At 47.8% G+C, this 27,828-nt stretch overlaps 1 protein-coding gene across 7 annotated transcripts in view; it reads left to right on the top strand.

Moving 5' to 3' along the window:
• Positions 1 to 27,828, top strand: part of FERMT2 (FERM domain containing kindlin 2) — a 126,259-nt gene that overhangs the window by 50,415 nt on the left and 48,016 nt on the right. For all 7 annotated transcript variants that reach the window (XM_077324072.1, XM_077324066.1, XM_077324067.1 and 4 more), the window contains one exon: positions 14,430 to 14,564. In XM_077324072.1, the coding sequence (XP_077180187.1) occupies positions 14,430 to 14,564 (135 nt within the window). The remainder of the gene's footprint in view (positions 1 to 14,429; positions 14,565 to 27,828) is intronic.

Raw genomic sequence — 27,828 nt, 5'->3', positions numbered from 1 at the left:
GCAGCCCGTATATCTCTTGCCCATTGTGGTTGCAGCTAAGGAATAGGTACAGTCATTTTAAAGTCAGGCCCTGGAATAATAATTGCACGCTCTGCTGTGATGTGTTTAGGTTCTAGTAAGAATTAGTGTTCCTGCATTGAAAGTATGGAATAAATTCACACTCCTGAAAGATTCACACTCCTGAAAAATTTGCTCACTTCTGGTCTAGAACCATGATAATATACTTTGTCTGTTGTTGTATAGCCAGCTTGTCAATTAAAAATCTCCGGAGAGGTCCTTTCTTGTATGCCTCCGCCTTCAGAATGAAGGCAGGGTATTCATTAGGAAAAGATCTTTGTCATGACATCTCCTTTTTTGTGGTTCCTTCCCCACACTGGCAGAAGCCATAGGAGATGGGGCAATGGTGGCCCACACCAGGGAGGGGGGGCTTGTGCCAAGAGCTGGTAGTGGGAACGAGGAAAAGAGGAGTAATTTAAGTAGAGAAAGGGAAGCTGCTTAAAGTCTTGGGGAGTGCCATGATGGAAAATGGGAGGGAAAAAAATTACTTGCACTCAGTGGAGTTACAGTTCATTACCAGTCTTCTGTGCAGTTCCACATTGGAACTGCACTTGCAAAGACCAGCTGTTGGAGGCTGTCTTATTGCTATTCTGGTATACATTACCACTCCAAGGGGAAACCCCTCCCATTCAGAGATCAGAGGCAATTTTTCGCCTAACCTTCATGAACTCCACAGGGAGTTTCCCTTTCCTTCAGTCCTCCTGAGACCCCGTGAATGCCATAAATGTAATTGCATCTTGTGGACTTGCAGTGGGCTAGGAGGGAGGGAATGTGTGCTTGCACTGAAGAAAAGCTATTTTTATACTCCACTTTTCACTATCCAAAGTAATCCCAAAGCAGATTACAAATACCTTTCCCTTCCTCTCCCCACAACAGGCATCCTGTGAGATAGGTGGGGCTGGGAGAGCTTTAAGAGAACTTACTCTGTGAGTACAGCTGAGATAAATGTGACTACTCCAAGTTCATCCAGCTGGGAAATCGAACTGAATTATCCAGACTAGAGTCTGGTGCTCTTAACTACTACATCATGCTGGCTGCCTACCTACCCACAGTTAATGAGGGAATGAGGAATTATAAAAGCTCCAGTTACTTTTATGGAAGTTCTCTCAATGGTTCACCATTGGACAGCTAGAATTTGGTAAAAGCAATGGTTTAGACCAGTGGTCCGCAACCTTTTTATCACCGGGGACCACTCAATGCCTTTTACTGAGGCCCGGTGGGGGGGGGGTAGTTTACTCCTCTACTCTCAACCACTGCCCTAACGCTCTCTGATCGCTATGGTAATGTTTAAACATCCCTTCAAAATAAGATACAGACACGCCACAACAATGAAGTGTGCTGTAAAGGGCCGGGGGGGATGAAGTGCAGGGCCGGGGGGGGGGGAGAAGGCGTCCTTCGGGTCCCACCTCCAATTAGTCGAAGGATCACATGTGGTCCGCGGCCCACAGGTTGGGGATCGCTAGTTTAGACAACTGAACAACTGTTATCGAAAGTGAAGCATTGTTTTATTTTGTTTACTGTTCAACCTTTCTCCTTGTCCCTGTAGATTAGTTTTTAACATCATACTTGCATGATACCTGAAGACAGCCCTGCAGTAACCGTGCACTGTGTATGTTGCAGTTCTTGATTGGTACAGCAAAGGGCTTTAGTGCTGGGCGTGGCCAGACAAAGGCCAATTTCCTTCAGAAGCTCATCTTGGATTGCAAAGCTCTTATTACTGAAAAGCCTAGAAAAAGGGCAAGAAACAAACGGCGTCATTCATAACAGGAACACAATACAGCGAGTGAATTAAACTCCTCAAAGCTCTCCCACGCCTTCAGCAGGGCTACACTTTTTCCTGAGGTCTCGTAGGCTGCTGCTGTGAGTGAATTAATATCTGCAGTTTAATTCACAATTCTTCTAAATCTCTTGGCAGTGCTAATCATAAATGTCGAGTAAAATGAAAGATGGAATCATATTGGGTGTACCTGTGTTGTGAACTCATGGAGGAGCGACAGATTAAGGGGAATGTTAAAAGAAAACATACTTCCCCCCCATTGTGGTTCTCGCAGAAAACAGGATTCTTAACGCTGGTGTGTGTTTCAGGATCCAGTAAAAGCTGGTTTTCAAAGTTCTTTTTAAAGACCTTGTCTATCGGTATTTTTAACGCAGACAGACATAGTCGCTAGTAAACAATTCCAGCAAATAAAGGAACCAAAGTTGTTGTCCAGAGAATTTGACAGTTGATTAACAGCAACATTTTTCTTAGAGGCCCAACAAAGCAGAATTTTCCTGCGACATACCATTATAAATATATCAACGGTATGTTCTTGCACTTAGCACCGTGTTCCAACTCTTGCAGTAATTAGAAACTGGGCCGGGCGCTGCCATCTGGTAGTCTTTAAAATCCTGGAATTTCTTTGCTTTCGCTACAGAAACTAAACTCCGCCCTTGCCAAGACTGTGTCTTTATTCAAAACATGTTTTAGGAGCCTTTCTGAAAAGTTTATTAATCACATAAACGGAGGAGGGAAGGACCCGCTGCTGTACTTTCCAATAAATGGAGCGAGCGATTTAAAAATCCTTCAATAAAACATGCAGAATGGAATGGTTTCATTCTCTCTAGATGTCCAGTTCTCCTGTGATCATCCAGGCTACATGATAGGAAAGTAAATATAAATAGCATCTGGCAAATACCATCATCAAGCTTTTGTTATAGGGACAGGAGGTTTCTTTTTAAAAAGCAGCCTTAGGGAGTTTGAGGCCTCAGGCCGGAAATGAATACTTGGGTTTGGATCCTGTGAACAAATCCCATGCATACTAGACGCTGTCTTCCACAGAGTGCGTTCTGCTCAGCCATTTGTTCAAGGACTCATTGATAAGCATTGCACACTCCACAGCAGAGGCAATCTAGCATGCATGCAGCTTATTCCTAGGATCCAAGCTCTAAAGACTGGCCTTTCCGGGTCAAGCAGAACACCCTCCCTGCTTCTCTCCAGCTGCAGCAACTGAGAGGAGGGATTTTTGGACTGCAGAACATGCACTCTACGGCATGGTTGCGACTTAACTGGTTTTCTGCAACACCAATGAGCATTGGGTTCCTCAAACTTGCATATGGATTTCTTAGTTTACCTGCAGCCGACTAACTAGAGCAGGGGTAGTCAAACCGCGGCCCTCCAGATGTCCATGGACTACAATTCCCAGGAGCCCCTGCCAGCATTCGCTGGCAGGGGCTCCTGGGAATTGTAGTCCATGGACATCTGGAGGGCCGCAGTTTGAATACCCCTGAACTAGAGTTTTCTATTTTTGCAGCTAGCCGTAGTTTACCCCTGCGTCTGATCCAGTGCAAACCGCGGTTAAGCCACCATTTTGAAAGCAGGTTTGCCAAGGAGCCGGAAAATCTCTACTAGGCAGCTTCTAAATGGCAGTGATTCTTCGTGTAGCTCTTATTCCTGCGAAGAGGTAGCAAAAGATCCAGCTCCCTGTGCCTTCCATGCCTCAGCCCTTTGAAGCTGCCGTTTCCTCCCTTGCCTCCAGTGTCCAAAAAAAAAAGAAAAAAGGTCCAGTATGCTGATAACCCCCCTTCAAGGATCGCTGCCTTGTTGTGGCAAGGGGGCTTGCGTAGTTCAGTGAAGCTATGAGCTATGCCGTGCAGGGCCACCCAAGACGGACAGGTCATAGCTGAGAGCTCTGACAAAAGGTGATCCACTGGAGAAGGCAATGGCAAACCACTCCAGTATCTTTGCCATGAAAACTCTATGGACAGTTCCAATAGGCATAACGATATGACGCTGGAAGATGAGCCCCTCAGGTCGGAAGGTGTCCAATATGCTACTGGGGATGAGCAGACGGCTAGTACGAGTAGCGCCAGAATGAATGAAGCGGCTGGGCCAAAGCCGAAAGGACGCTCAGTTGTGGAAGTAACTGGTGGCGAAAAGACAGTCCGATGCTGTAAAAATTTTTATTCCATAGGAACCTGGAACGTCAGATCCATGAATCAAGGCAAGCTGGACGTGGTTAAACAAGAAATGAGAAGACTGAACATCGACATTTTAGGAATCAGTGAACTAAAATGGACAGGAATGGGTGAATTTAATTCAGATGACCATCAGGTATACTACTGTGGACAAGAATCTCGCAGAAGAAATGGAGTAGCCTTCATAATCAATAAGAGAGTAGGAAAAGCAGTCTTGGGATACAATCCCCAAAATGACAGAATGATCTCAGTTCGAATCCAAGGCAAACCATTCAACATCACAGTGATCCAGGTCTACGTCCCAACCACTGCTGCTGAAGAGGATGAAGTTGATCAGTTCTATGAAGCCCTACAACACCTTCTAGAAGCAACGCCCAAAAATGATGTGCTTATCATCATGGGGGATTGGAATGCTGAAGTAGGAAGCCAAAAGATAACCGGGATAACAGGCAAGTTTGGCCTTGGAGTACAAAATGAAGCAGGGCACAGGCTGGTAGAATTTTGTCAAGAGAATACAATGGTCATAGCAAACACTCTTTTCCAGCAACCCAAGAGACGACTCTACACATGGACATCACCAGACGGTCAACACAGAAATCAGATTGACTATGTGCTCTGCAGCCAAAGATGGAAAAGTTCTATCCAGTCAATAAAAACAAGACCAGGAGCTGATTGTGGTTCAGATCATGAGCTTCTTGTTGCAAAATTTAGGCTTAAATTGAAGAAAGTAGGGAAAAGCACTAGGCCACTCAGGTATGAACTAAATCATATCCCTGACGAATACACAGTGGAGGTGACAAATAGATTTAAGGAATTATATCTGATAGACAGAGTGCCTGAAGAACTATGGACGGAGGTTCGCAACATTGTACAAGAGGTAGCAACTAAAACCATCCCAAAGAAAAAGAAATGCAAGAAATCAAAATGGCTGTCTGAGGAAGCTTTACAAATAGCTAAGGAGAGAAGGGAAGTGAAAGGCAAGGGAGAAAGAGAAAGATACACCCAATTGAATGCAGAATTCCAGAGAAAAGCTAGAAGAGATAAGAATGCCTTCTTAAATGAACAGTGCAAACAAATAGAAGAAAACAATAGAATGGGGAGGACCAGAGATCTTTTCAAGAAAATTGGAGATATGAAGAGAACGTTTCATGCAAAGATGGGTATGATAAGGGACCAAAATGGTAGGGACCTCACAGAAGCAGAAGAGATCAAACAAAGGTGGCAAAATTATACAGAAGAACTATACAAGAGCGAGCTTAACATCCCTGATGACCACAATGGGGTAGTTACTGACCTGGAGCCAGACATCCTGGAATGTGAAGTCAAATGGGCCTTAGGAAGTCTGAGCAACAATAAAGCTAGTGGTAGTGACAGCATTCCAGTTGAACTATTCAAAATCTTAAAGGACGATGCAGTAAAAGTGCTACACTCAATATGCCAGCAAATTTGGAAAACTCAACAATGGCCACAGGATTGGAAAAGGTCAGTTTACATTCCAATCCCAAAGAAGGGCAATGCCAAAGAATGTTCAAACTACCGCACCATCGCACTAATTTCTCATGCTAGCAAAGTTATGCTCAAAATCCTACAAGCTAGGCTCCAACAATATGTGGACCGAGAACTTCCAGAAGTACAGGCAGGATTTCGAAGAGGCAGAGGAACTAGAGATCAAATTGCCAACATACGCTGGATCATGGAGAAAGCTAGGGAGTACCAGAAGAACGTCTACTTCTGCTTCATTGACTATGCTAAAGCCTTTGATTGTGTGGAGCACAACAAATTGTGGCAAGTTCTTAAAGAGATGGGAATACCAGAGCATCTTATTTGTCTCTTGAGAAATTTATATGCAGGTCAAGAAGCAACAGTGAGAACTGAACATGGAATCACTGACTGGTTCAAAATTGAGAAAGGAGTTCGGCAAGGCTGTATACTGTCGCCTTGCCTATTTAACTTGTATGCAGAGCACATCATGAGAAATGCGGGATTAGAGGAGTCACAAATTGGGATCAAGATTGCAGGGAGAAATATCAACAACCTCAGATATGCAGATGATACCACTCTAATGGCAGAAAGTGAAGAGGAACTAAAGAGCCTGTTGATGCGGGTGAAGGAGGAGAGTGCCAAAGTTGGCTTGAAACTCAACATCAAGAAAACAAAGATCATGGCATCCGGCCCTCTCAATTCCTGGCAAATAGAAGGGGAAGAAATGGAGATAGTGACAGATTTTATTTTCCTGGGCTCCAAGATCACTGCAGATGGGGACTGCAGCAAAGAAATTAAAAGACGCTTGCTCCTGGGGAGGAAAGCTATGGCAAATCTAGACAGCATCCTAAAAAGCAGAGACATCACCCTGCCAACAAAAGTGCGTTTAGTCAAGGCTATGGTCTTCCCAGTTGCAATGTATGGCTGCGAAAGTTGGACCATAAGGAAGGCCGAGCGTCAAAGAATTGAGGCTTTTGAACTCTGGTGCTGGAGAAGACTCTTGCGAGTCCCTTGGACTGCAAGGCGAACAAACCAGTCAGTCCTAGAGGAGATCAGCCCTGACTGCTCTTTAGAAGGCCAGATCCTGAAGATGAAACTCAAATATTTTGGCCACCTCATGAGAAGGAAGGACTCCCTGGAGAAGAGCCTAATGCTGGGAGAGATCGAGGGCAAAAGAAGAAGGGGACGACAGAGAATGAGGTGGCTGGATGGAGTCACTGAAGCAGTAGGTGCAAACTTAAATGGACTCCGGGGAATGGTAGAGGACAGGAAGGCCTGGAGGATCATTGTCCATGGGGTCGCGATGGGTCGGACACGACTTCGCACATAACAACAAAATGCTGATAACATGCATCCAGATCAGGAGTCCAAATATGTACTCAGTCAAATACAGAAGTTGGCTGATGTCCAGACTGGTGTCATTTCAGAAATCTGACCTGGCTTGTAGCCCAGTCCTCGGAGGCCTCATTCTGTCACCTTAATCCTAATTGAATACTTTCTTGCCCTGGAAACAAATGGCCGCTTTCCTCTAGTAAGAGCTCTGGGCTGCTAATGAGCTACAAATAAAAAAAATATATATAGCACATAAACGCAAGAAGCAGGAAGTCAAAGTAATGGCAGTAAATGTAGCAGAGCGTTTTAACGTTAAGACAAAAGGTCCGTGCAGCGTTTCTGGTGCAAAATCCAAATCCAGAATTGAAGCGCAGTCCACTTAATGCCTTTTATTGGGACCAGCCAAAATAACACAAAATGGTGTGTAAGCTTTTGAGTTGCCGCAATGCTTCATGAGATACAAAATAAAAAAGAAATGTGTCTGTGTGTGTGGGGGGGGAGATTCAGGCTGTGGTTTTTAGGGCCTCTTCTTGCTAGCGTTTCTTTGCTTAACGTTGGCAGGCACGTAGATACGACAGAGATGCTGTTGATGTCCACTTAGGGGGGGGAAAGAACCACTCATGGCTATAGGGTAGATCAGCCTTTTTCAACCTTTTGACCATGGAGGAGCCCCTGAAATACTTTCTCAGGCTTGAAGGAGCCCTGGAAGCGATGCCAGCTGGCCACACCTCCCTGCCACGCCCCCGGAAGTAACATGTCACAGGAAGTGACATCATCACTGGTGCTAACAGGCAGCCGAGAATGGGCGTGGGGAGAGACAGGAGGAGGTTCCCTCCAGGTGCAGAAACCACAAGAGAACTTACACTCAGGGAGGGGAAAGGAGCAGTGGAATTGGCAGCTTCCTTTGCCTGTGGCTGAGTCCATTAAGGCAGGAGGGGAAAGACCACAGGATGGAGAGAGTGGACAGAGGGAGCTTCTTGCTTCTGTCCTACAGAAACAAACTGGAAGGAGATGTTGACCCACTGAGGAAGGGGTCATCAGCCTTCCTGCCCCGTCCAGGCTGACTCCCCTTCCCTCAAAGGAGGGAGGCAGAGGGGGCCTTCCTTTCAAGCTAGCCTCCACTTTCCAAGCCTCCTATACACACACACACACACACACACACACACACACACACACACACACACACACTGTTTGGGAGGGTTGGAAGTAGGGTTGTTGGCTCGGCCGCCTTGGTGATCACCGAAGCCCGAAGTGTTGCATAGGCAGCGGCCGCATCAGGCTTTGGTGATCGCCGAGGCGGCTAAACCAAGCCGAAGCACACAAGCCTAGTTGGAAGTGTCCCCTGTGCAAGTCCTGGATGAGCCATATGCTGCCTCTTCTTTGCCATCTCCTACCATTTGGGTTGGCCTCAAATGGACTGAGTTGGGATTCGGGAGGGCCTTGGGCTGGGCGAGTGCCTCTTCCTGCTGGGCATGCAGTTCTGGTGTAAACTGGGCGTCACCTTGCATGGGCAAACACCCGTTGGCTACCCTGGCAGTGGCTGGCCAGGAGAAGTCCCAGTGGCCATAATGGTGAATCTACCCTTGCTCTCCCATAATATTACAACACAAGGCACCTAAAGATGTCAATAGCCAATAGATTGGGGGCAGACAAAAGGGAATTCTTTTTTCAGCAAGTAGTTAGATCAAGGATTCCCAGCCAGGGGTCTGTGGCCTTTTCCCCTCTTACCTTAATGGACTTGGCCACAAGCTAAAAAATGGGCTGCCCCTGCCCAGAGGGCTCAGTGGGTAGGCCATGGGTGTAAAAATCAAAAGTGGGGGAGTTGGTTGTGGTGTGGTATGGGGGGGGGTCTGGGCTGGCTTCATAGCTCCTGCCCTTCCTTCCAGCCTACATGACAGAGCTGCCATAACAGTAAAGGTGTGGGGAGGGAGTGAATGAGGGCGAAGGGTGTGAGTGGTGATGTCACTTCTGGTGACGTGTCACTTCCAAGGGGCGTGGCAGAGATGCATGGCCAGCTGACATCACTTCCGGGGGTCCTTGATGCCTGAAAAGTTATTTCAGGGGCTCCTCCACAGTCCAAAGGCCGAAAAAGGCTGAATTGGATGGTGGAATCCATTGCTAGTGGACATGGTGATGGCTGCTATCATAGATGGCTTTGATAGATTCAGAGGATAAGGTCCATTAGTGGCTTCTGGCAATTGTTATAAAAACCAGAGGCGGCTAACCAGCGCTAGAAGCAACAGCAGTTCCAACTAATTTACTTGGAACAGATATTAGACTAACTGGCCCATAATTTCCCCCATCCCTTCTAGACCCTTTATTAAAAACCGATGTGACCTTTCCTATTTTCCAGTCCTTTAATGCAACGACTAATTTAATAACGAGGTACATATGCCGGTGAGAAGATCACCAATTTCACTAACGTGGCTACCCATCTTGGTCTATCCGGGCCTCTATTATTAGGGTTTTAATACCTTCATTAAGGTATTTTCCATGATCATAAATGTTCATAGCAAACCAGGTGGCACTTTTATGTCTTTATTCATGCCTGACACGGAGGTCAGTTCTTAAAGATGCTAAGGGCTCTTCCGGCATTTTGGTTCTTTGAAACATGGCAGCTTATTGTGGGAGACTCCTGCTTTCCTCTCAAGGAAAAAGAATCATATACCGGGCTTCTTGGCAAGAGAGACCAAGCGGCAGCCGTAAGCCCATACTCTGCTAAGAGCTCTTAATCCTTTTAGACGGACATGGCAGGTCAGATTCTGATGACTGAACAGGGCAGCTTCCGTGACGCCTTTCGGAAACATGTACCCCGGGCGCTGTTGTGCTCAAGTTTACCGTGGCTTGTTTTGACCAGTGGCATGGGCGCCAGGCTTCAGAAGGTCAAGCAAATAAAACAGTTGCGAGCTGTCACTCAGGGAAGATGTGGTTCATGATATGTTGGACCTCACTGCTGTTTGTTTTCTCACCTCTATTTCTAGTTAGAAGGTTGCCAAGGGGCAGGACAAGCTAGGACGATTTGGAGAATTGCTTCACCACAGTTGTCGGGGGTTAGTTGGTCAGGACCCCCAGTTGGGTTGAAGTTAAGTTTGCCAGGTTCCCTATAGTGTTGATAGCAATCTTAAATTTACAAGCAATGGATTCTTTCCAGACTCCAAAATGCCAGAGTCCCAAAATGCTAGGCTGAAATATTTATTCTTCTCAGTGAAACCAGGGTTCTCTTGCTTGGCATTGTCGCCATAATTGATATATTACATTTTGCATCTCAGCAGCGCCCCTCATTGTGGCAAACTGGTCTCATGTCTACACTTTCCCAGATCTGTTAATTGTTTAAGGCGACCTACAGAACAAAGGAGCATGCTCATAAGTGTCTGAGATATGCCTTCTTGTGGCACAGAGTGGTAAGGCAGCAGACATGCAGTCTGAAAGCTCTGCCCATGAGGCTGGGAGTTCGATCCCAGCAGCCGGCTCAAGGTTGACTCAGCCTTCCATCCTTCTGAGGTCGGTAAAATATGTACCCAGCTTGCTGGGGGGTAAATGGTAATGACTGGGGAAGGTACTGGCAAACCACCCCGTATTGAGTCTGCCATGAAAACGCTGGAGGGCGTCACCCCAAGGGTCAGGCATGACACGGTGCTTGCACAGGGGATACCTTTAACTTTAACTTACTTTTACCTTTGTGAATGAACCCTGGCATTGATAGCTTCTTCCTTGCACTCATAGCTCAGGGCAACATATGTGGTTCTTTTCCCCATTTCATTGCCTCAGTGACCCTTTGAGGTAGGCTTGGCCGAAAGAGAGCGAAGCTCTGGTCTTCCAGGCTGCCCGTGTGCTGGGACACACTGCCTCTTTATCTGCTGCGAGACAAACTGGTACAGAAGCTCCCCTCACAAGCATTTCTTTAAGATGAGTATGAACCGGCAGTGATTTTGCAGCCGTGCTTGCTAGCACTGGAAGTCAACCAGTATTAATTCCTTCTGCAGCCAATAGGATTCCGTACCAGGAGCATGTCGGCTTGTCCATCAAAATACGAGCAGGCATAATGGAGCGGCATGGATTGCAACAGTGCTGAGTTTGTGTTTGTCTCTTAGGTTGCAACTCCCACGGGTGTAATTCCTAAAGTCCAGTTGCTTGCTTGCCAGGTTCGATTCTGCACTCCTCCATATGCAGCCAGCTGGGTGACCTTGGGCTCGCCACGGCACTGATAAAACTGTTCTGACCGAGCAGGAATCTCAGGGCTCTCTCAGCCTCACCCACCCCACAAGGTGTCTGTTGTGGGGAGAGGAATGGGAAGGCGACTGTAAGCCGCTTTGAGCCTCCTTCGGGTAGGGAAAAGCGGCATATAAGAACCAACTCTCCTTCTTCAGTAATCTCAGGGCTCTCTCAGCCTCACCCACCCCACAGGTTGTCTGTTGTGGGGAGAGGAAAGGAAAGGCGAATGGAAGCCCCTTTGAGCCTCCTTCGGGTAGGGAAAAGCGGCATATAAGAACCAACTCTTCTTCTTCTTCAGTAATCTCAGGGCTCTCTCAGCCTCACCCACCTCACAGGGTGTCCGTTGTGGGGAGAGGAAAGGGAAGGCGACTGTAAGCCGCTTTGAGCCTCCTTCAGGTAGAGAAAAGCGGCATATAAGAACCAACTTTTCTTCTTCTAGAACCATAAAACCTTTTATCTAACAAGTTTTGGTTCACAAGCTTTGGTCTTCTCCTCCTCCTCCTCCTCTTCCTGCTCCTGCTCCTGTTGTTGTTTCTTGGAAAGATATGTGGCAACCCAAATGCCCTTGTTCTCCTGAAAAATAATATAAAGAGAGGCTCATAAAAACTTAGCATGATTTGTTCTGTCTCTGAGGAGGAGGTCAACTTAGAATGGGTGAGTCCCGACAGTTGCTCAGGGAAGCAGGACTCAACTCTTAAACTTCCTCTCTCTGTTTGCTTCCTGGCTCCTTAAGGAGTTCAGCTTTGGAGCTGAGCTCTTTGCTCTTTTTCTCCTAGAATGATTTCATACCTGAGGGAGAGCTTTGTAACCTCTCCAGCGTGTTCCTCTTCCATTTCACCCCGCCTGTTTACGTAATATCATGTAATATTATAGCTGCTGCAAACCCCATTCTGACAATTCCAGGATAAAACAATGGACGTAAATGTGTTTTACTGCTACGTCAGTGTTCTGGAATGATAGGACAGCGATTGGCGTAGTCAGAGTGGGAAAGGAGATTAACTGGTAGCCCAACAGATCCAGGTCTGGCAGATCAGAAGCCATCCAGCATGAAAAAGTGGTCTTTGCAGATGAACTTGTAACGGGAGATGAATGCCCTGCAAGATAATGGAAAGGAAGTTATTCATTATGAGTGATTTGTGGTCTGGCAAGTATCTAATGCTGTGAAAAATTAGCAGAAAGTGAAGCCATTTCTCCTCCTGGTGGATTCCTGGATTTCTCCATAGCCAACTAGCAAAAACAACAGCCTTGTGAGAGCCAGCTTGGTGCGGTGGTTAGGAGTGTGGACTTCTAATCTGGCGAGCCGGGTTTGAGTCCTCACTCCTCCACATGCAGCCAGCTGGGTGACCTTGGGCTCACCACAGCACTGATAGAGCTGTTCTGACTGAGCAGGAATCTCAGGGCTCTCTCAGCCTCCCCTCCCTCACAGGGGGTCTGTTGTGGGGAGAGGAAGGGAAGGCGACTGGAAGCTGCTTTGAGACTCCTTCGGGTCGAGAAAAGAGGCATATAAGAACCAACTTTTCTTCTTCTAGAAAACCTTTTATCTAACAAGTTGTGGTTCACAAGCTTTGGTCTGTAGAGTGCCAGAACTCAATCTGCAATACTGGAAATAGGGGGGGATAGGCATTAAAATGGCAAATGAGATTCCATGGAAGCAAATGTAATGGGATGCATATTGGGGCAAAAAATCCCAACTTCAAATGTACAGTGATGGGATCCAAGCAGGCAGCACCAGACCAAGAGAGGAATTTTGGGATGGTAGCTCAATGAAAAGGTCGACCCAGTGCACCTCTGCTATGAAAAAGCCAGTTTCCATGCTGGCCTTAATTAGAACAGGAGCAGAGAATAAAACTCCATTCTGAAAGGGGACATTCCAGAACTTGACAAGGTGTGGAGAAGAACAAATGAAATGATCAGCTAGATTCAAGTCCAGTAACGTCTCAGGGACCAACAAGAGTTTCAAAGTATAAGACTTTGGGGAGGGTGGTATATAAATATAAATAAATAAAATAAATAAGCTTTTAAAGAGCCAAGGATTCTTTCATCAGCTATGTCAATTTCACCAAAATTCCCTTTGTCAAAGTGATCCGAGATGCGCGTAAGCTTAGGGAAAGGCAAGGAATGGGGAGACATGATGGATAAAATTATTCATGGTGCAGAGTGACAGGAAGAAGCCTGTTAAGCGTGATGGACTCTAATCCGGAGAACTAGGTTTTGATTCCCCACCCCTCCACGTGCAGCCACTTGGGTGTTCTTGGGCTAGCCTCAGTTCTCTTAGGGCTGCTTGTGCAAAGCAGTTTTCGTAGAATCAGAGTTGGGAGGGACCTCTAGGGATCATCTAGTTCAACCCCCTGCACAATGGGAGTTAGCGCTCTCTCAGCCCCACCTATCTCACTGGGTGTTGTGTGGAGAGGAAGCGAAAGGGTTGGGACTGCTTTGGGAAGTGAAAAGTGGGGTATAAGTAACCAGCTCTTCTCTTCCCCCCTCCCCAATAGAACGTGGGGCCATCCACTGAAGCTGAAGGTTGGGAGATTCAGGACAGACACGAGGAAGTATTTCTTCACAAAGTGCATTGTTAAATTGTGGAACTCATTGCCACAGGAGGCAGTGATGGCTGCCAACTCGAAAAGTGCGGCCCAATTCATAGTGGAAGGGCTGTCAGTGTCTTCTAGTCACGATGGATATCTACTTTTTCCAGAACCAGAGGCAGCCTGTCCCCTTAAATGCATTGTTGGGGAGCATGGGTGGGAGGATGCTGTAGCCGTCGGCCTCTTTGTGGGCTTCCTAGAGACGGCTGGGTGGCCGCTGTGAGAAGAAGAAAATGCTGGACTCGACAGGTCTGTGGTCTGATTCAGCAAGGCTCTTCCTGTATTCTTGCCTGAACGACACTGCTATTTTCTGGGGTTTAGCATTAAGTGGGGGTTCAGAATCACACTGTCCGTTTGATTTCCAGACGTACAACTAGTCATGTCTATGATGATTTTGAAACAAGAGTCTCTGCACTGAGGCATCTAAATGGAATTCCTCACGTATCTATGCTTGCCTTGTGGAATGTATATGGTTTAAAGATGTTTCTTGGTTACTTTTTATGACGTGTACTACAAACACTCCATAGCTGGGGGTAGTCAACCTGTGGTCCTCCAGATGTTCATGGACTACAATTCCCATGGGCCCCTGCCAGCATTTGCTGGCAGGGGCTCATGGGAATTGTAGTCCATGAACATCTGGAGGACCACAGGTTGACTACCCCTGCTCTTTAATATACTGTTGTTTTGTGTGCATATGATCATTACTAATTTGGTCAAGCGAAAAGTGGACCAGGGGCTACAGTTTGTTGATGTCGACAGAACAGAAAACTATTATTTTAATGTGACGTCCTCGTTTTGCTTCCCTAGACATCAGACATCCAGAAGAGCTCTCTCTCTTAAGGAAGCCCAGAGATCCCACCAAGAAGAAAAAGAAAAAGCTCGATGACCAGTATGAAGATGAAGCGCTTGAGCTGGAAGGACCATTAATTACCCCCGGATCAGGTGAGAGTCCTACCTTTTTTGCTTTATTGGAATAAGAAGATGGTTTGGTGGAGGGAATGGGATTCATTCATTAATTCATTCACTTACTCACGTGTTCTATTACATTTGTATATTGCCCTCCCCTAAGGGTGGTTCACTTAGAACGTAACAACAATACATTAAACTGACTGCTTATAATATATAAAGCTAACAATAAACCGAGAATAACATTCTAAAAGTGAACAATCTAACAGGCCCATGATTGGTCAGATCTGTCGCAGGGAGGGAGGATTGGGGGCCCTGTAGGTGTTGTTTAGTTTTGGTCGACCTCAACCAAGTGCCTGGTGGAGGAACTCCCTTTTGCAGGCCCTGCAGAGCTGTTTTAGTTCCGTCAGGCGCCTGCTCTCCAGGTGGGGGCCTGGACAGAAAAGGCTTGAGGTCAAGTGAATGTCCTTGGAGCCAGGGATCACTAGGTGGTTGGAGGTGGTGGAGGGCTCTTTGAGGGGTGTAGACGGAGATGCAGTCTCTCAGATATACTGGGCCCAGTCTGCATATGGCCTTGAAGGTAATTACCAAGACCTTGAACCTGATCTGGAATTTGACTGGTAACCAGTGCATCTGTTGGAGGATGGGCCAGATGTGGGACCTCCATGGTGTTGCTGTGAGGACCCTGGCTGCCACATTCTGGACCAGTTGAAGTATCTGGATCAAAGTATAAAGCAGACCTGCGTAGAGCGAGTTGTAGAAGTCTAGCCTGGAGGTGGGTGACCATTGCATGGATTACTGTGGCCAGGTGTTCTGGGGTCAAGTAGGGCACTAGTAGTTTGGCTTGGGGAAGGTGGTAGAAGGCCAGCCACACTACTGTTGTGACCTGGGCCTCCATGGAGAAAGAAGCATCCAGGATCATGCCCAGGTTCCTGGCAGAGTGAGTCCGTTGTGGCTGCACTCCGTCCAGGTTGGGGCGGTGCGCTTGCTTGAACCCTTCGTGCCCAGCCACAGGATCTCCGTCTTTGAATGATTGAGCTTTGGACGACTCTGTTTGAGCCACTTCGTCACTGCTTCCAGGCAGCTGGCTAATGTTTTTGGTGGAGAATCAGGACAGCCATCCATCAGGAGGAAGAACTGGGTGTCGTCCGTATATTGGTGACAACCCAGCCCAGACTTCCGTACCATTTGGGCAAGAGGGCTCATGAAGATGTTAAAGAGGATTGGAGAGAGGACCGCTCCTTGCAGAATTCCCCACGTGAGTTAGTGGCGGCTTGAAGATCTCTCTCCTAGTGCTACCCTCTGTTTGCTACCCTCTGTCAGCCACTGAAGGGCTCTCCCCCAAATTCTGCCGTTGGTGAGGCGATGAGCTAGAAACTCATGGTCGACTGCGTCAAATGCTGCAGAAAGGCATAATAATACAAGCAGCGCCGACCCACCTTGGTCCAACTGGCAACAGAGGTCATCTGTCCGGGCGACTAGCGCTGTTTCTACCTGGAAACCTGACTGGGATGGGTCTAGGACTGAAAGAAAGAAATTTGCACAAGTTCTGTACATTTTGAAAAAATGCACAATTCATTAGCGGAAGTTGCTGATAATCATCTTCCTTCCTTCCTTCCTTCCTTCCTTCCTTCCTTCCTTCCTTCCTTCCTTCCTTCCTTCCTTCCTTCCTTCCTTCCTTCCTCCCTCCCTCCCTCCCTCCCTCCCTCCCTCCCTCCCTCCCAGTGTGGTGTAGTGGTTAGGAGCGGCAGCTTCTAATCTGGCAAGCCAGATTCCCCGCTCCTCCACATGCAGCCAGCTGGGTGACCTTCGCCTGGTCACATCACAGCATTGATAAACCTCTTCTGACTGAGCAGTCTCTCTCAGCGCTTTCTCAGCCTTACCTACCTCGCAGGGTGTCTGTTCTGGGAAGAGGAAGGGAAAGTGATTCTGATCCACTTCCTTTGGACAGTGAAAAGTGGTGTATAAAAACCAGCTCTTCTTCTTTCTTTCAATTTTTACCTACCCTTACCACAATAAGACAGCTTACTGGAATTAAAACAATAGTTAAAACATGAATACAATAAATAGCAATAAAAACTTGTGGGGTTCATTCCCACCCAGTATGATGACTGCTATGTATTATTCACATTGTTCTTCTCTTCTCCAGTTTATTCTCACAACAACCCAGTGAGGTAGGTGAGGCTGAGAATGTGTAACTGGTGGAAGGTCTTCTAGCAAATGGCCAGGGCAGAAAGGAGATTTCAATCTGGGTCTCCCAGGTTCTTGTCTGACCCTCTGACCACTCTCTGACCACTACATCACCCTGGCTGTCCTTCGCTTAATATATATTAATCATATTACTAGTAGCGATGTTTGTATTATTTGTTTATTTTCATTCATTCATTCATTTCTCACATTTTTATAAAACCACCAAATGGCGCTCAGGGTGCATAACAGTAACAAACAAAAACAGCAAGAGAATTTATTTAAAGCCTGGTTTTATTTTAGTTTTTCAAGGAAGCAACAAGTAAGGAAAGGAAGGAGTTCACTAATGGGAAACCCTCCTTGGGTCCTGAAACGTTCAGGAGAAAACTGAGTTTATGCTTATCACGGATGCTTTAGGCCAGGGGTAGCCAAGCTGTGGCTCTCCAGAAGTCCACAGACTACAATTCCCATGAGCCCCTGCCAATTGGCCATGCCACAGTTTGGTCACCCCTGTTTTAGGCTGATCCCACCTTGAGCTAAGGGGTTGGACTAGAGGGCCTCTATGGTCCTTTCCCACTCTACGATTCTATATTCTTTTTGTTGTTGTTGTTATGTGCGAAGTCGTGTCCGACCCATCGCGACCCCATGGACAATGATCCTCCAGGCCTTCCTGTCCTCTACCATTCCCCGGAGTCCATTTAAGTTTGCACCGACTGCTTCAGTGACTCCATCCAGCCACCTCATTCTCTGTCGTCCCCTTCTTCTTTTGCCCTATATTCTTTATCTTAAATAAATAATAAATTAATCAAATTCCTACTATGGGTCCCCCGAGAAGCTGCTAAGGATCATTCTCCAGTTATATTTGAAGATCCGGAGAGAGGAATGACGACGGAGAGGGAAGAAGAGACGGATTCCACCCGGAAAGTTTCCACACCCAGGAGTTTACAATTAGGCTTGTGCGATTCGGCCACTTCGGCGGACGTTCCCTCCGGGTGCAGCCAGCGCCGTGCCGCGGGGGGGGAGGGCGGTGCCGGCAGCGGCGTGACAGCGGGCGCAACCACGCAGGCGCGGAGTTCCACGCCTGCGTGGTTGCGCCCGCTGTCACGCCACTGCCGGCACCTCCCTCCCCACCCCCCACAGCGCGGCGCTGGCTGCACCCGGAGGGAACGTCCGCCGAAGTGGCCGAATCACACAAGCCTATTTACAAGCTTCCTCTAACCTTGAGAGCAGCTGGCGGATGGGCATTAATACCCACCAGGTTAAGATTCCTGGATCAGGTCCAGATGAATGTCAAAGTCAACCAGTGCATTTAAATTAAAATTGCCATTTTATTAGTCACCGATTTCACCGGATGTGACATCGTGTTGACATAGTGGTGGTGTTCCACCAGGCGCTTGCCACCACTGTGGGGAACTGAGTCATGGCAATGTCTGGTACGCACAACTCCATCGGGAACACGCTCAGGGTTCTTTGATAAACTGTAGACTCTGTGTCTCCCGTCCTGCCGACCGCATCCTAAATTTACTTGTGGGTCACTGTGTACCGGCTGGAGAAGGAACCGCGTCCCCTTCAGCGTCACTGCGGGAAGTATTGAAACCGAACTCTCTGAGGCATGGAGAGGGCATGCAGGGGCCGGTCCCAAGGAAAGCCCAGCGGAGCAGCGTCTAGCGGATCGTTTTACCCACACAAACATGACTGGTGACTTAATGCCCCAACCCTCTTTCCTGTCCAGTCTGTCTCCTCTTAAAATGCCAGCCAGCCGCTTTCGCTGGCAGCAGGAGGTGTCATGAACTTTTGAAAGACTTCCGGGCTGAATATAGTCTGACTTTTGATTTTGGCTGTTACCTGATAACCCAGTAAGCAAAGGCACAGACCTTACGTCCTAGGAAATCTGCCCCCTTGAAGTCGGTAGGGCAGACTGCAGCAGCCAACCTGCCTATCCTCAAAGTAGAGGAGACAGACTGGACAGGAGTTGCTCCATTGTCCCTGATCCTCTGGATTGCCCATATATATTGAGGGGGAAAACATAAGTAAATTAGGCCCAACAGTAATTTTAGCCAAAGGGTTTGTCTCCTCCTGATCTTGAGTAGCTCTTCCTTGGACTGAGAGAGACGGTGAGCTGTAACATAGCTGATTGGATATTCATAAGGAAGCTTGTACGTAATAGATGTTTAATTTAAAATTACGAATAGTAATGAATTTGCCAGGATATGGCATCAAGGTAACCCTGATAACCCAGTTTATATCTTCTCAAGAACTTACTTTGTGTAGCCTGGATGAAACGTCTTCAGATAGACATTCGGTTGTTTTTTTTACAGAGGCTGGAGATGGTTGCACAAAGTGTGGCACGTTATCTTAGGGCCCAAAATATCTCTCTAAACAAGGCTAACAAACTACTTCTGCCTAATCACTTGCAGGCCTGCTCCTTTGGCCGTGCCAAAGCCTCCGGCGCCCGCCCCCCAAGCAAGGCCAGAGTGTTAGGGATGGGCCAAGGGGCCAATCGGCTCCCAATTGGCCCCTTGGCCCCGGACTGACATTCGGAGGGGAAGAAGGATATCGATAAAATTGAAAGGGTACAGAGGAGAGCGACGAAGATGATCTGGGCCAAGGGACCAAGCCCTATGAAGATAGGTTGAGGGACTTGGGAATGTTCAGCCTGGAGAAAAGGAGGTTGAGAGGGGACATGATAGCCCTCTTTAAGTATTTGAAAGGTTGTCACTTGGAGGAGGGCAGGATGCTGTTTCTGTTGGCTGCAGAGGAGAGAACACATGCAGTAATGGGTTTAAACTTCAAGTACAACGATATCGGCTAGATATCAGGGGGGGAAATTTTCACAGTCAGAGTAGTTCAGCAGTGGAATAGGCTGCCTAAGGAGGTGGTGAGCTCCCCCTCACTGGCAGTCTTCAAGCAAAGGTTGGATACACACTTTTCTTGGATGCTTTAGAATGTTTTGGGCTGATCCTGCGTTGAGCAGGGGGTTGGACTAGATGGCCTGTATGGCCCCTTCCAACTCTATGATTCTGTGATTCTATGATTCTTTCTCCTTCCACTTAGGCCTTACTCTTTTTTTCTTACCGCTCCCGTGGAATGGTTTACAGATTATTACTATTGTTATTACTTTGATTTTTATTTGCTGCCCCTCCCGAGACCGGCTCGTAGTGGGTCTCAATCGGCCTCAATGAAAACCCCCAATAAAACCCCATTAAAATTAAAAAGGGACATACAAATTACAATACATCTTCATATCGGATGCTTGTTTTGGGCAGCTGCAAGTGACTGCCACGCTCACAGCCGATGGGACTTCACAACCGTTTTGTGCTATTTCAGAAATACTTCTGAGGGACTGTCGATTGCCAGATTATTTCATGCCCTACGACGTCACGTAAGATGAAGTTCCTGTTGGGACAACCCTGGGTGCATTTCTTGTTGATTTCTCTCTCTCGATCTTAGGAACTTGTCCCTGTGTTTTAGTCTGCTGCTTGATGCTGATCTAAAAACGCTTCAAGAAGCAGCCCCTGGTATAGCTATCAGGACGTTCCATCCCAAGTACTCCTGCATGAGCCTCTGAGAAATGTTTTAAGAGCTCTGGCAGCGTAATGAAGGGTATGGAACAGCTCACCTCTGGAACACTCCCTTCCCCGCACAGCCTGGCCAGCCAAAGTACTCATGTTCATGCACAGCCATCCAAAGGTAGCAATTTGGTCTCCAGAAACTCACGACGGGCAAGGCAGACGCTGCCTGGTGCCAAAGAATGTCCTTGACCTCTGCTTTGTGAAGTCAGTACTAGACCCTGAACTTTAAACAGTGGTTTGTATTTTTAAAAAATATAATAAAAAGCCTGCACAGGTGGTACCCTGTGGTCACCCCCGCAATCCTCTCCACTCCTGCACTCCTGTCAATCTAATTATAATCAATGAATAAAGCAGGGGTAGTCAAACTGCGGCCCTCCAGATGTCCATGGACTACAATTCCCAGGAGCCCCTGCCAGCGTTTGCTGGCAGGGGGCTCCTGGGAATTGTAGTCCATGGACATCTGGAGGGCCGCAGTTTGACTACCCCTGGAATAAAGTTATGAAGATCGTTCCTAACATCATGGGGCTGCAGTAAAGCGGACGAGGGGGGGATGAAGTTGCCCATCCTCCTTACACCAGTGCAGAGGCCACTGATGGAAAAAGGAGACGGGTATGATCCCTCTTTGGCCCCCTTTCAGCCTACACAGATGCAGTTGGGCATATAGAAACCATCACTGCTGCTGCTTCTGTTATCCCCACAGAGTCCCCTCTGTCCCCAGCATCTGCTGGGTTAGGTTATTTTATAATAAGTGTGTTTTACTGCCTAAATTTTGTTACCTATGAGCCAACTCGAGCATTTTCTAAATCAGGCGTCCCCAACCTATTTGAGACTGTGAGCATATTTGGAATCCTGACAGGGCATGGCAGGCACAAAATGGCGGTCACAGAAGGCGGAGCCAACCACAAGAGGATTGCCACGACATAATTTCAACAACACACTTAGATTCCTGTATTGTGGTGAGAGCTTCTGTCAGGGCAGATTTGTTTGTTTGTTTAGATTTGATTTAATTTATATACCAGCTTCTCCTGAGGCTCAGGGCAGTTTACATAGTATGTAGAAAGCAGTGCGTGGAAATTAGTTTTTTTCATGTGAATAACTACAGGAATAATAGTATTAGCATTAATAACTGACAGAGGTAGCGGACTATAACAGTGCAAACAGGCCCAGAGGCAGAACGCATGAGTGGGTTTCTGGGAGGGAGGGGAGCAGGGGCCCTGTAGATGTTGCTGGTTTCACTCGGTCTCAACCAAATGCCTGGCAGAAGAGCTCCCTTTTGCAGGCCCTGCAAAGGTAATTGTCAGAACCTTTTATAGCCAATCAGAATCCTTGCCAGACAAAAGCCTTACTTGGCCCCACCCACTTCCTAAAACATGCGTGGGCACCAGATCTCAGCAGACACCACAGAATCACAGAATCCTAGAGTTGGAAGGGGCCATACAGGCCATCTAGTCCAACCCCCTGCTCAGAATCAGAATCACAGAATCCTAGAGTGGGAAGGGGCCATACAGGCCATCTAGTCCAACCCCCTGCTCAGAATCAGAATCACAGAATCCTAGAGTGGGAAGGGGCCATACAGGCCATCTAGTCCAACCCCCTGCTCAGAATCAGAATCACAGAATCCTAGAGTTGGAAGGGGCCATACAGGCCATCTAGTCCAACCCCCTGCTCAGAATCAGAATCACAGAATCCTAGAGTGGGAAGGGGCCATACAGGCCATCTAGTCCAACCCCCTGCTCAGAATCATAGAATCATAGAGTGGGAAGGGGCCATACAGGCCATCTAGTTTGGTATAGTGTTTAGGAGTGCGGACTTCTAATCTGGCATGCCGGGTTCGATTCTGCACTCCCCCACATGCAGCCAGCTGGGTGACCTTGGGCTCGCCACGGCACTGATAAAACTGTTCTGACCAGGCAGTGATACCAGGGCTCTCTCAGCCTCACCCACCCCACAGGGTGTCTGTTGTGGGGAGAGGAATGGGAAGGCGAATAGAAGCCGCTTTGAGCCTCCTTCGGGTAGGGAAAAGCGGCATATAAGAACCAACTCTTCTTCTTCTTCTTCTTCTAGTCCAACCCCCTGCTCAACGCAGGATCAGCCCAAAGCATCCTAAAGCATGTTATCACCATGTTATCCAATGACACCGTGCGGGGGGAACCCTTGTTCTAAATAAATAAAACATAATATAGGGACTGCAGAAAGAAGCGCAGAGGCCTATGGGAAAGCTCCATTCACCCTCCATTCAGGCTTTGCTGAATAAAAATCAGGACCTTCTTTTAAAAAGCGTTCCCTGCCAGAGATCTGTCTTTTCTTTTCCTCTAATTAAAATTTAAGGCTATGAACTTTTTTACCTGCCTCAATTCTGGTGCCATCATTTATGTCAAAATCGCGTACACTCCCAATATCCAGTGCCGGTAATTGGAAAAGGGGGAAGAAGCTACTCGTCCGCCCCTGAAAACGGAGCCAAAAATGTGTTCTGAAGCAGGGTGGTAGATTATTTACAGGTCTGCCTTCTGTGCAGTTTGCGGAATTGCGTAATTGGCTCTTACAAGCGTTGTGGCCACCCAGTTCTGGTTGCTGGGCGCCCTGTGCTTGTTTCAGGATGGGGCCGTTATGGAGAATGCAAACCTTAAAATGTGAAAAAAATTCCGTCTGTTGTTGTAAAAGAAAAAGAAATTGTCATGCGGGGACTTTGTTAAATTTGCAAAACAGCTGCAGCCCTGAGAAGGAGAACGAGACAAATTAATTTTTTGAAAGAGCGTTGCACTGCTACCCCATGCAAACGGCAAGGACAAGAACCTTTTAAGTGTCAGGGAGCAAGCTCTCCATCCTTGTCAGGCGATGCCCTTGCTCCTGGTTTGTGCTCCCGGTTCTGTCGATGGCATGCTAATTCCTGGGATTCTTTGACCTCCTCAAGTCAAGTCCTCACTTTATCTTAAAGTGTGCGGATAACCAGGGATTAGGATTTCTCAACACGGAGCGAGCAGAGCCTTAGCTCTTCCCTATCCCTCACTTCTCAGATGCTTGGGCGCATTCTGCATCAGTGTGTTTAAAAGATCAGATCAGCTGTTGTTTAGGGAAGGGAGCAGCCAAGCAATCTCTGCTTGCAGTCCATCCTCCCTCGCCCTTGGCGTTCTTCCACAAGACCCAGAATTAGAAATAAGCCAGCAAATTGCTTTGTAAGAATGCCTCCCCCTCCCCGAATGAGAGGCCAATTAGATGCTTACTGGGGCTTTTTTTTCTTCTAAGTTATGGAATGCGTCTTAGCTTTAAGGATGTAGTCCTTGGCCCATTTCCTTACACAGTTTGAGGAGTTCAGCATGGGACTCGCTGTGCCGTGTTCAGAAGTTAAGCAACGTGTCGGGGAAGAAGAGGTTGACCAGCAGGGGAGTCCTACGCAGCATCTGAAGCCATTGACTTAGAACAGTGGTTCTCAACCTTCCTATTCCTGCGACCCTTTAATCCAGTTCCTCCTGTTGTGGTGACCCCCAACCATAACATTAGGCCAGTGTTCTTTCACAGAAATTAAACTAAAACTGACCAATGGTGTGAAGATCCATTGCTCATGATTGTATATAGGTTGTTTTTCCCCCTGGGTTTCTCAGTTCAGTTCTGACTCTTGTCCCACCAGGCCGATTTCGCTCTTTCCCGCTGCTCCTGACAGATGAACGCTCTCTCTCGATCTACCCCACAAGGCTGTTGTGTGTCTGGGGCCCACTCCAGGCCAAGCTGCTTGCCCTGCTGCGACCCCTGTGAAAGGGTCATTTGACCCCCAAAGGTGTCCCAACCCCCAGGTTGAGAACCACTGACATCATACCTCCAGGGGACCTCCAGGGTCATCTAATCCAGCCCCTGCACAGTGGGTGGACAGGTACTAGACAGCTACATGTCCATCCACAGTGACCCCAGGTTCATGCTCAAGTGATCCCTCCACCAAAATTGCCAGAATCCAGCCTGGCCTGGAGGAAATCTACCTACCATCCCACCATGGCGATCAGCAATTCCCTGGCCATGCAAGGAAGGGCCACAAGAGACAAACCTTGGCACATCCCTTCCTGCCCCCCCCCCAAATCTGCCTAAGTTCGTAAAATCAGCATTTTTGTCCGATGATTGTCTAACCTCTGCTTAAAAGCTTCCAAAGGAGGAGAACCCACCACCTCCCGAGGAAGCCTGTTCCACCGAGGAACTGCTAAAAAACGGGAGGTGGGAATGCACAGGAGTATCTTAGAGGTGGATTTTTAATTTAAACATCTTGTTTGCTAGCTTGGCTGAAAACGATTAAGTGCTGCTCCTCCATTTAGTCCACGGAAATAAACAGAGGCCGTGTGCATCAACAGTGCTCAGCGGGTTGGCTCCCTTGTGGCCTCAGTGTGGACTGCAAGATGGCTCTGACAAAGCAGCTGGCTTCCTTGGAATTCTGGAGGGCTTTGCTGGTGGCGGCTGGATTCCAGCTGTCCTTGTCCTTCGGGCCGTGTGGCCGTCAGATGCCCGTCCTCAAGGCGCTGGTCTGAGTCCTGCTGCAGATTCTGCAGTTCTCACAGCAGGAAAGTGGTCCCTTAAAACAGAAGCTTCCCTGCCTGCCCAAGAGCAGATCGGGCAGATGTCCTAAGAGGTGCCCAGCCTCATTGGCCCCCTTCGTAGTGGGCAGTGCCCTCCCATATAAAGCGAAGGTTTAGAATAGGTGTGTAAAATAGCCACTCCTAAATAAATACACAAGCCTCTTGTGGCGCAGAGTGGTAAGGCAGCAGACATGCAGTCTGAAAGCTCTGCCTGTGAGGCTGGGAGTTCAATCCCAGTAGCTCAAGGTTGTCTCAGCCTTCCATCCTTCCGAGGTCGGTAAAATGAGGACCCAGCTTGCTGGGGGGTAAACGGTAATGACTGGGGAAGGCACTGGCAAACCACCCCGTATTGAGTCTGCCATGAAAACGCTAGAGGGCGTCACCCCAAGGGTCAGACATGACCCGGTGCTTGCACAGGGGATACCTTTACCTTTAAATAAATACACATTTTATTTTCACCCGTGTGGATCCCTAGGGTGCTAGGGGTATTGGCAGAGCTGCGATAATAAATTTGTATCTTAAGTGAAACGAGGACACATTTCGCGTCCGCCTTTTTGGAAACTTCAGTTTCGATTTTGTTGTTTATCTCATTATTTCGCCCTCTCCCTCCCCCACCGTATTTGTTCCTGGTGGTCACCAACATTTTAGAAAAAATCCCATGCCAGCCTTGCCTTTCCGGTATGAATGTCTTTGTCCTCGGGGGTTGCTTCGGATCAGCCAGGAATGTTTAGGATTGATCAGAAATGACTTCTCTTGGCACTGTGTCGTTTCATAGACTGAACATAAACAGCAAACATCTCATGAAAATCATCTGATTGGACTGGGAAGGCATATTTTGCCAAGGGACACTCATCTGTATCTTCTACCCAACTGCTCTCTTGACTGGCCAGTAAACATAGTGAAAAATATGATCTTTGTTTGGCTAATGTCGATTTTTGTTGTTGTTTTAGGGCTTTTTTCCCAGTCCCAAAGAAGCACGCCTGGCCTCAACCAGGGCCAGGGCCTTTTCAATCATGGCCCCAACCTGGTGGAATGAGCTCCTGAGTGAGCTGCGGGCTCTGGGGGAGCTTCCGGCGTTCTGCAGGGCCTGCAAAATGGAGCTCTTCCGCCAGGTCTATGGGTGAGGCTCAGGCAGTGGGGAAGATCAATGGGGGGGGGGCTGGTGTCAAGCAGCAACTTGGGTTATCTTGTTCCTCCTTCCCCTTCTCTAGAGGTAGGGGCGGATGGGGGTGGGTGTTCCGCCATGTTGTCTGGTTTATTGCATTTCATGTTATTTTGTGTCCATTTTAATGGGGTTTTAATGGGGTATTTAATTGGATATTTATAACCCAAGGTTGACTCAGCCTTCCATCCTTCCGAGGTCGGTAAAATGAGTACCCAGCTTGCTGCTGGGGGGTAAACGGTCATGACTGGGGAAGGCACTGGCAAACCACCCCGTATTGAGTCTGCCATGAAAACGCTGGAGGGCGTCACCCCAAGGGTCAGACATGACCTGGTGCTTACAGGGGATACCTTTACCTAACCCGCCACGAGCTGGTTTGGGAGTGGCGGGTAATAAATTCAATAATACTTCTTAGTTATTGTGTCGGTGTGTGTTATAAATTGCAGCCTTGGTAAGGTCTCTGTCGCAAACCAGGACATCCCCTAATTAAGCTGATAAGAAACATCGTGGCCTTATCTCAGTTGATATGTATAAGAACTCAGAATTTCTGCTTTGGCTCTCAGTAAACCCCCTGGATTCCCTATAGCAAACAGAACATTATTCTTTGTTTAAGAAGGGCTTAATGGTGGTATTACTGTTGGAATAGTCTTTCAGGGCTAGAGAGCCGTGAGAAATGTGGAGTTTTCCTAAAATCCCTCCACACCGGCTTCGCTCGGGATATGTTGAAATAGGTGCTCTTGAGAGAAGCAAGACACAAATAAACAGAGGGATCTAAATCGGTCCCCTGAGGATCCCCCGTCCTGCCCCTCTGGAAGAAACATTCTGTCTTCCCGTCGGTTTTTCTTAATGTCATGTGGGATGGTGGCGAGAACAACTATTCCAAAAATGAATCTCGCCGGACACGCATAGCAAAAGGTCATAAGCAGCTCGCTGCAAAGACAACATGGGTCTTCGGCTCCCATGAACTATTTTAAGAAGCGTCCATTTGGACGAGGGGGAGCCACACACTGTGCGGAAGCCCAAGCAGCCTGCGTTTCTGGAAGTTCAGCCAAGAGACCCAAAAAAACATATCCCAGCCATGTATTTGAAGGCTGTTTGTGTTGCTCGCTTCTCACGCTTTGATCATCGCCTTGGTTTTTTGCGGATAAAAGTTTGCGAGTTGCTTGGCCTTCTGGTGGAAAAGTGAAAACAGGGAGCACACTGTGGTTTCTTTCTTTTTTTATTTAAGGCATCTTGTCGCCAACGTGGCTCCTTGTCATGTGGTGGCTGTCATTCACTCTCCGTGCAGATTTGAGGGGGTAGCTGTTGACGGGAAGACACCCCCCAACAGATTCCCCAGAAGATAGACCACAAAAATTGAGTCCGATAGCACCTTTAAGACCGACCAATATTTATTCAAGGCGTGAGCTTTCGAGTGCCTGCTATTAAAGGTGCTATTGGACTCTATTTGTGTTGTGCTACTTCAGACCAACATGGCGACCCACTTGAATCTACCCAGAAGATATAGGCTAAAGGTAAAGGTAAAGGTATCTCCTGTGCAAGCACCGAGTCATGTCTGACCCTTGGGGTGATGCCCTCTAGCGTTTTCTTGGCAGACTCAATACGGGGTGGTTTGCCAGTGCCTTCCCCAGTCATTAACGTTTACCCCCCCCCCCCAGCTGGGTACTCATTTTACCGACCTCGGAAGGATGGAAGGCTGAGTCAACCTTGAGCTGGCTACTGGGATTGAACTCTGGTGGTCTCCAAGTAGCATCTGGAGAGATCCTTCTTCTGGATGCTTGAGGCTGATCCTGCACTGAGCAGGGGGTGGGACTAGATGGCCTGCA

The sequence above is a fragment of the Paroedura picta genome, chromosome 2, assembly GCF_049243985.1.
Source record: "Paroedura picta isolate Pp20150507F chromosome 2, Ppicta_v3.0, whole genome shotgun sequence".
Classification (NCBI taxonomy): domain Eukaryota; kingdom Metazoa; phylum Chordata; class Lepidosauria; order Squamata; family Gekkonidae; genus Paroedura; species Paroedura picta.
Note: the sequence above shows the minus strand (reverse complement) of the source record. Positions and strands in the feature narration are given on the sequence as shown.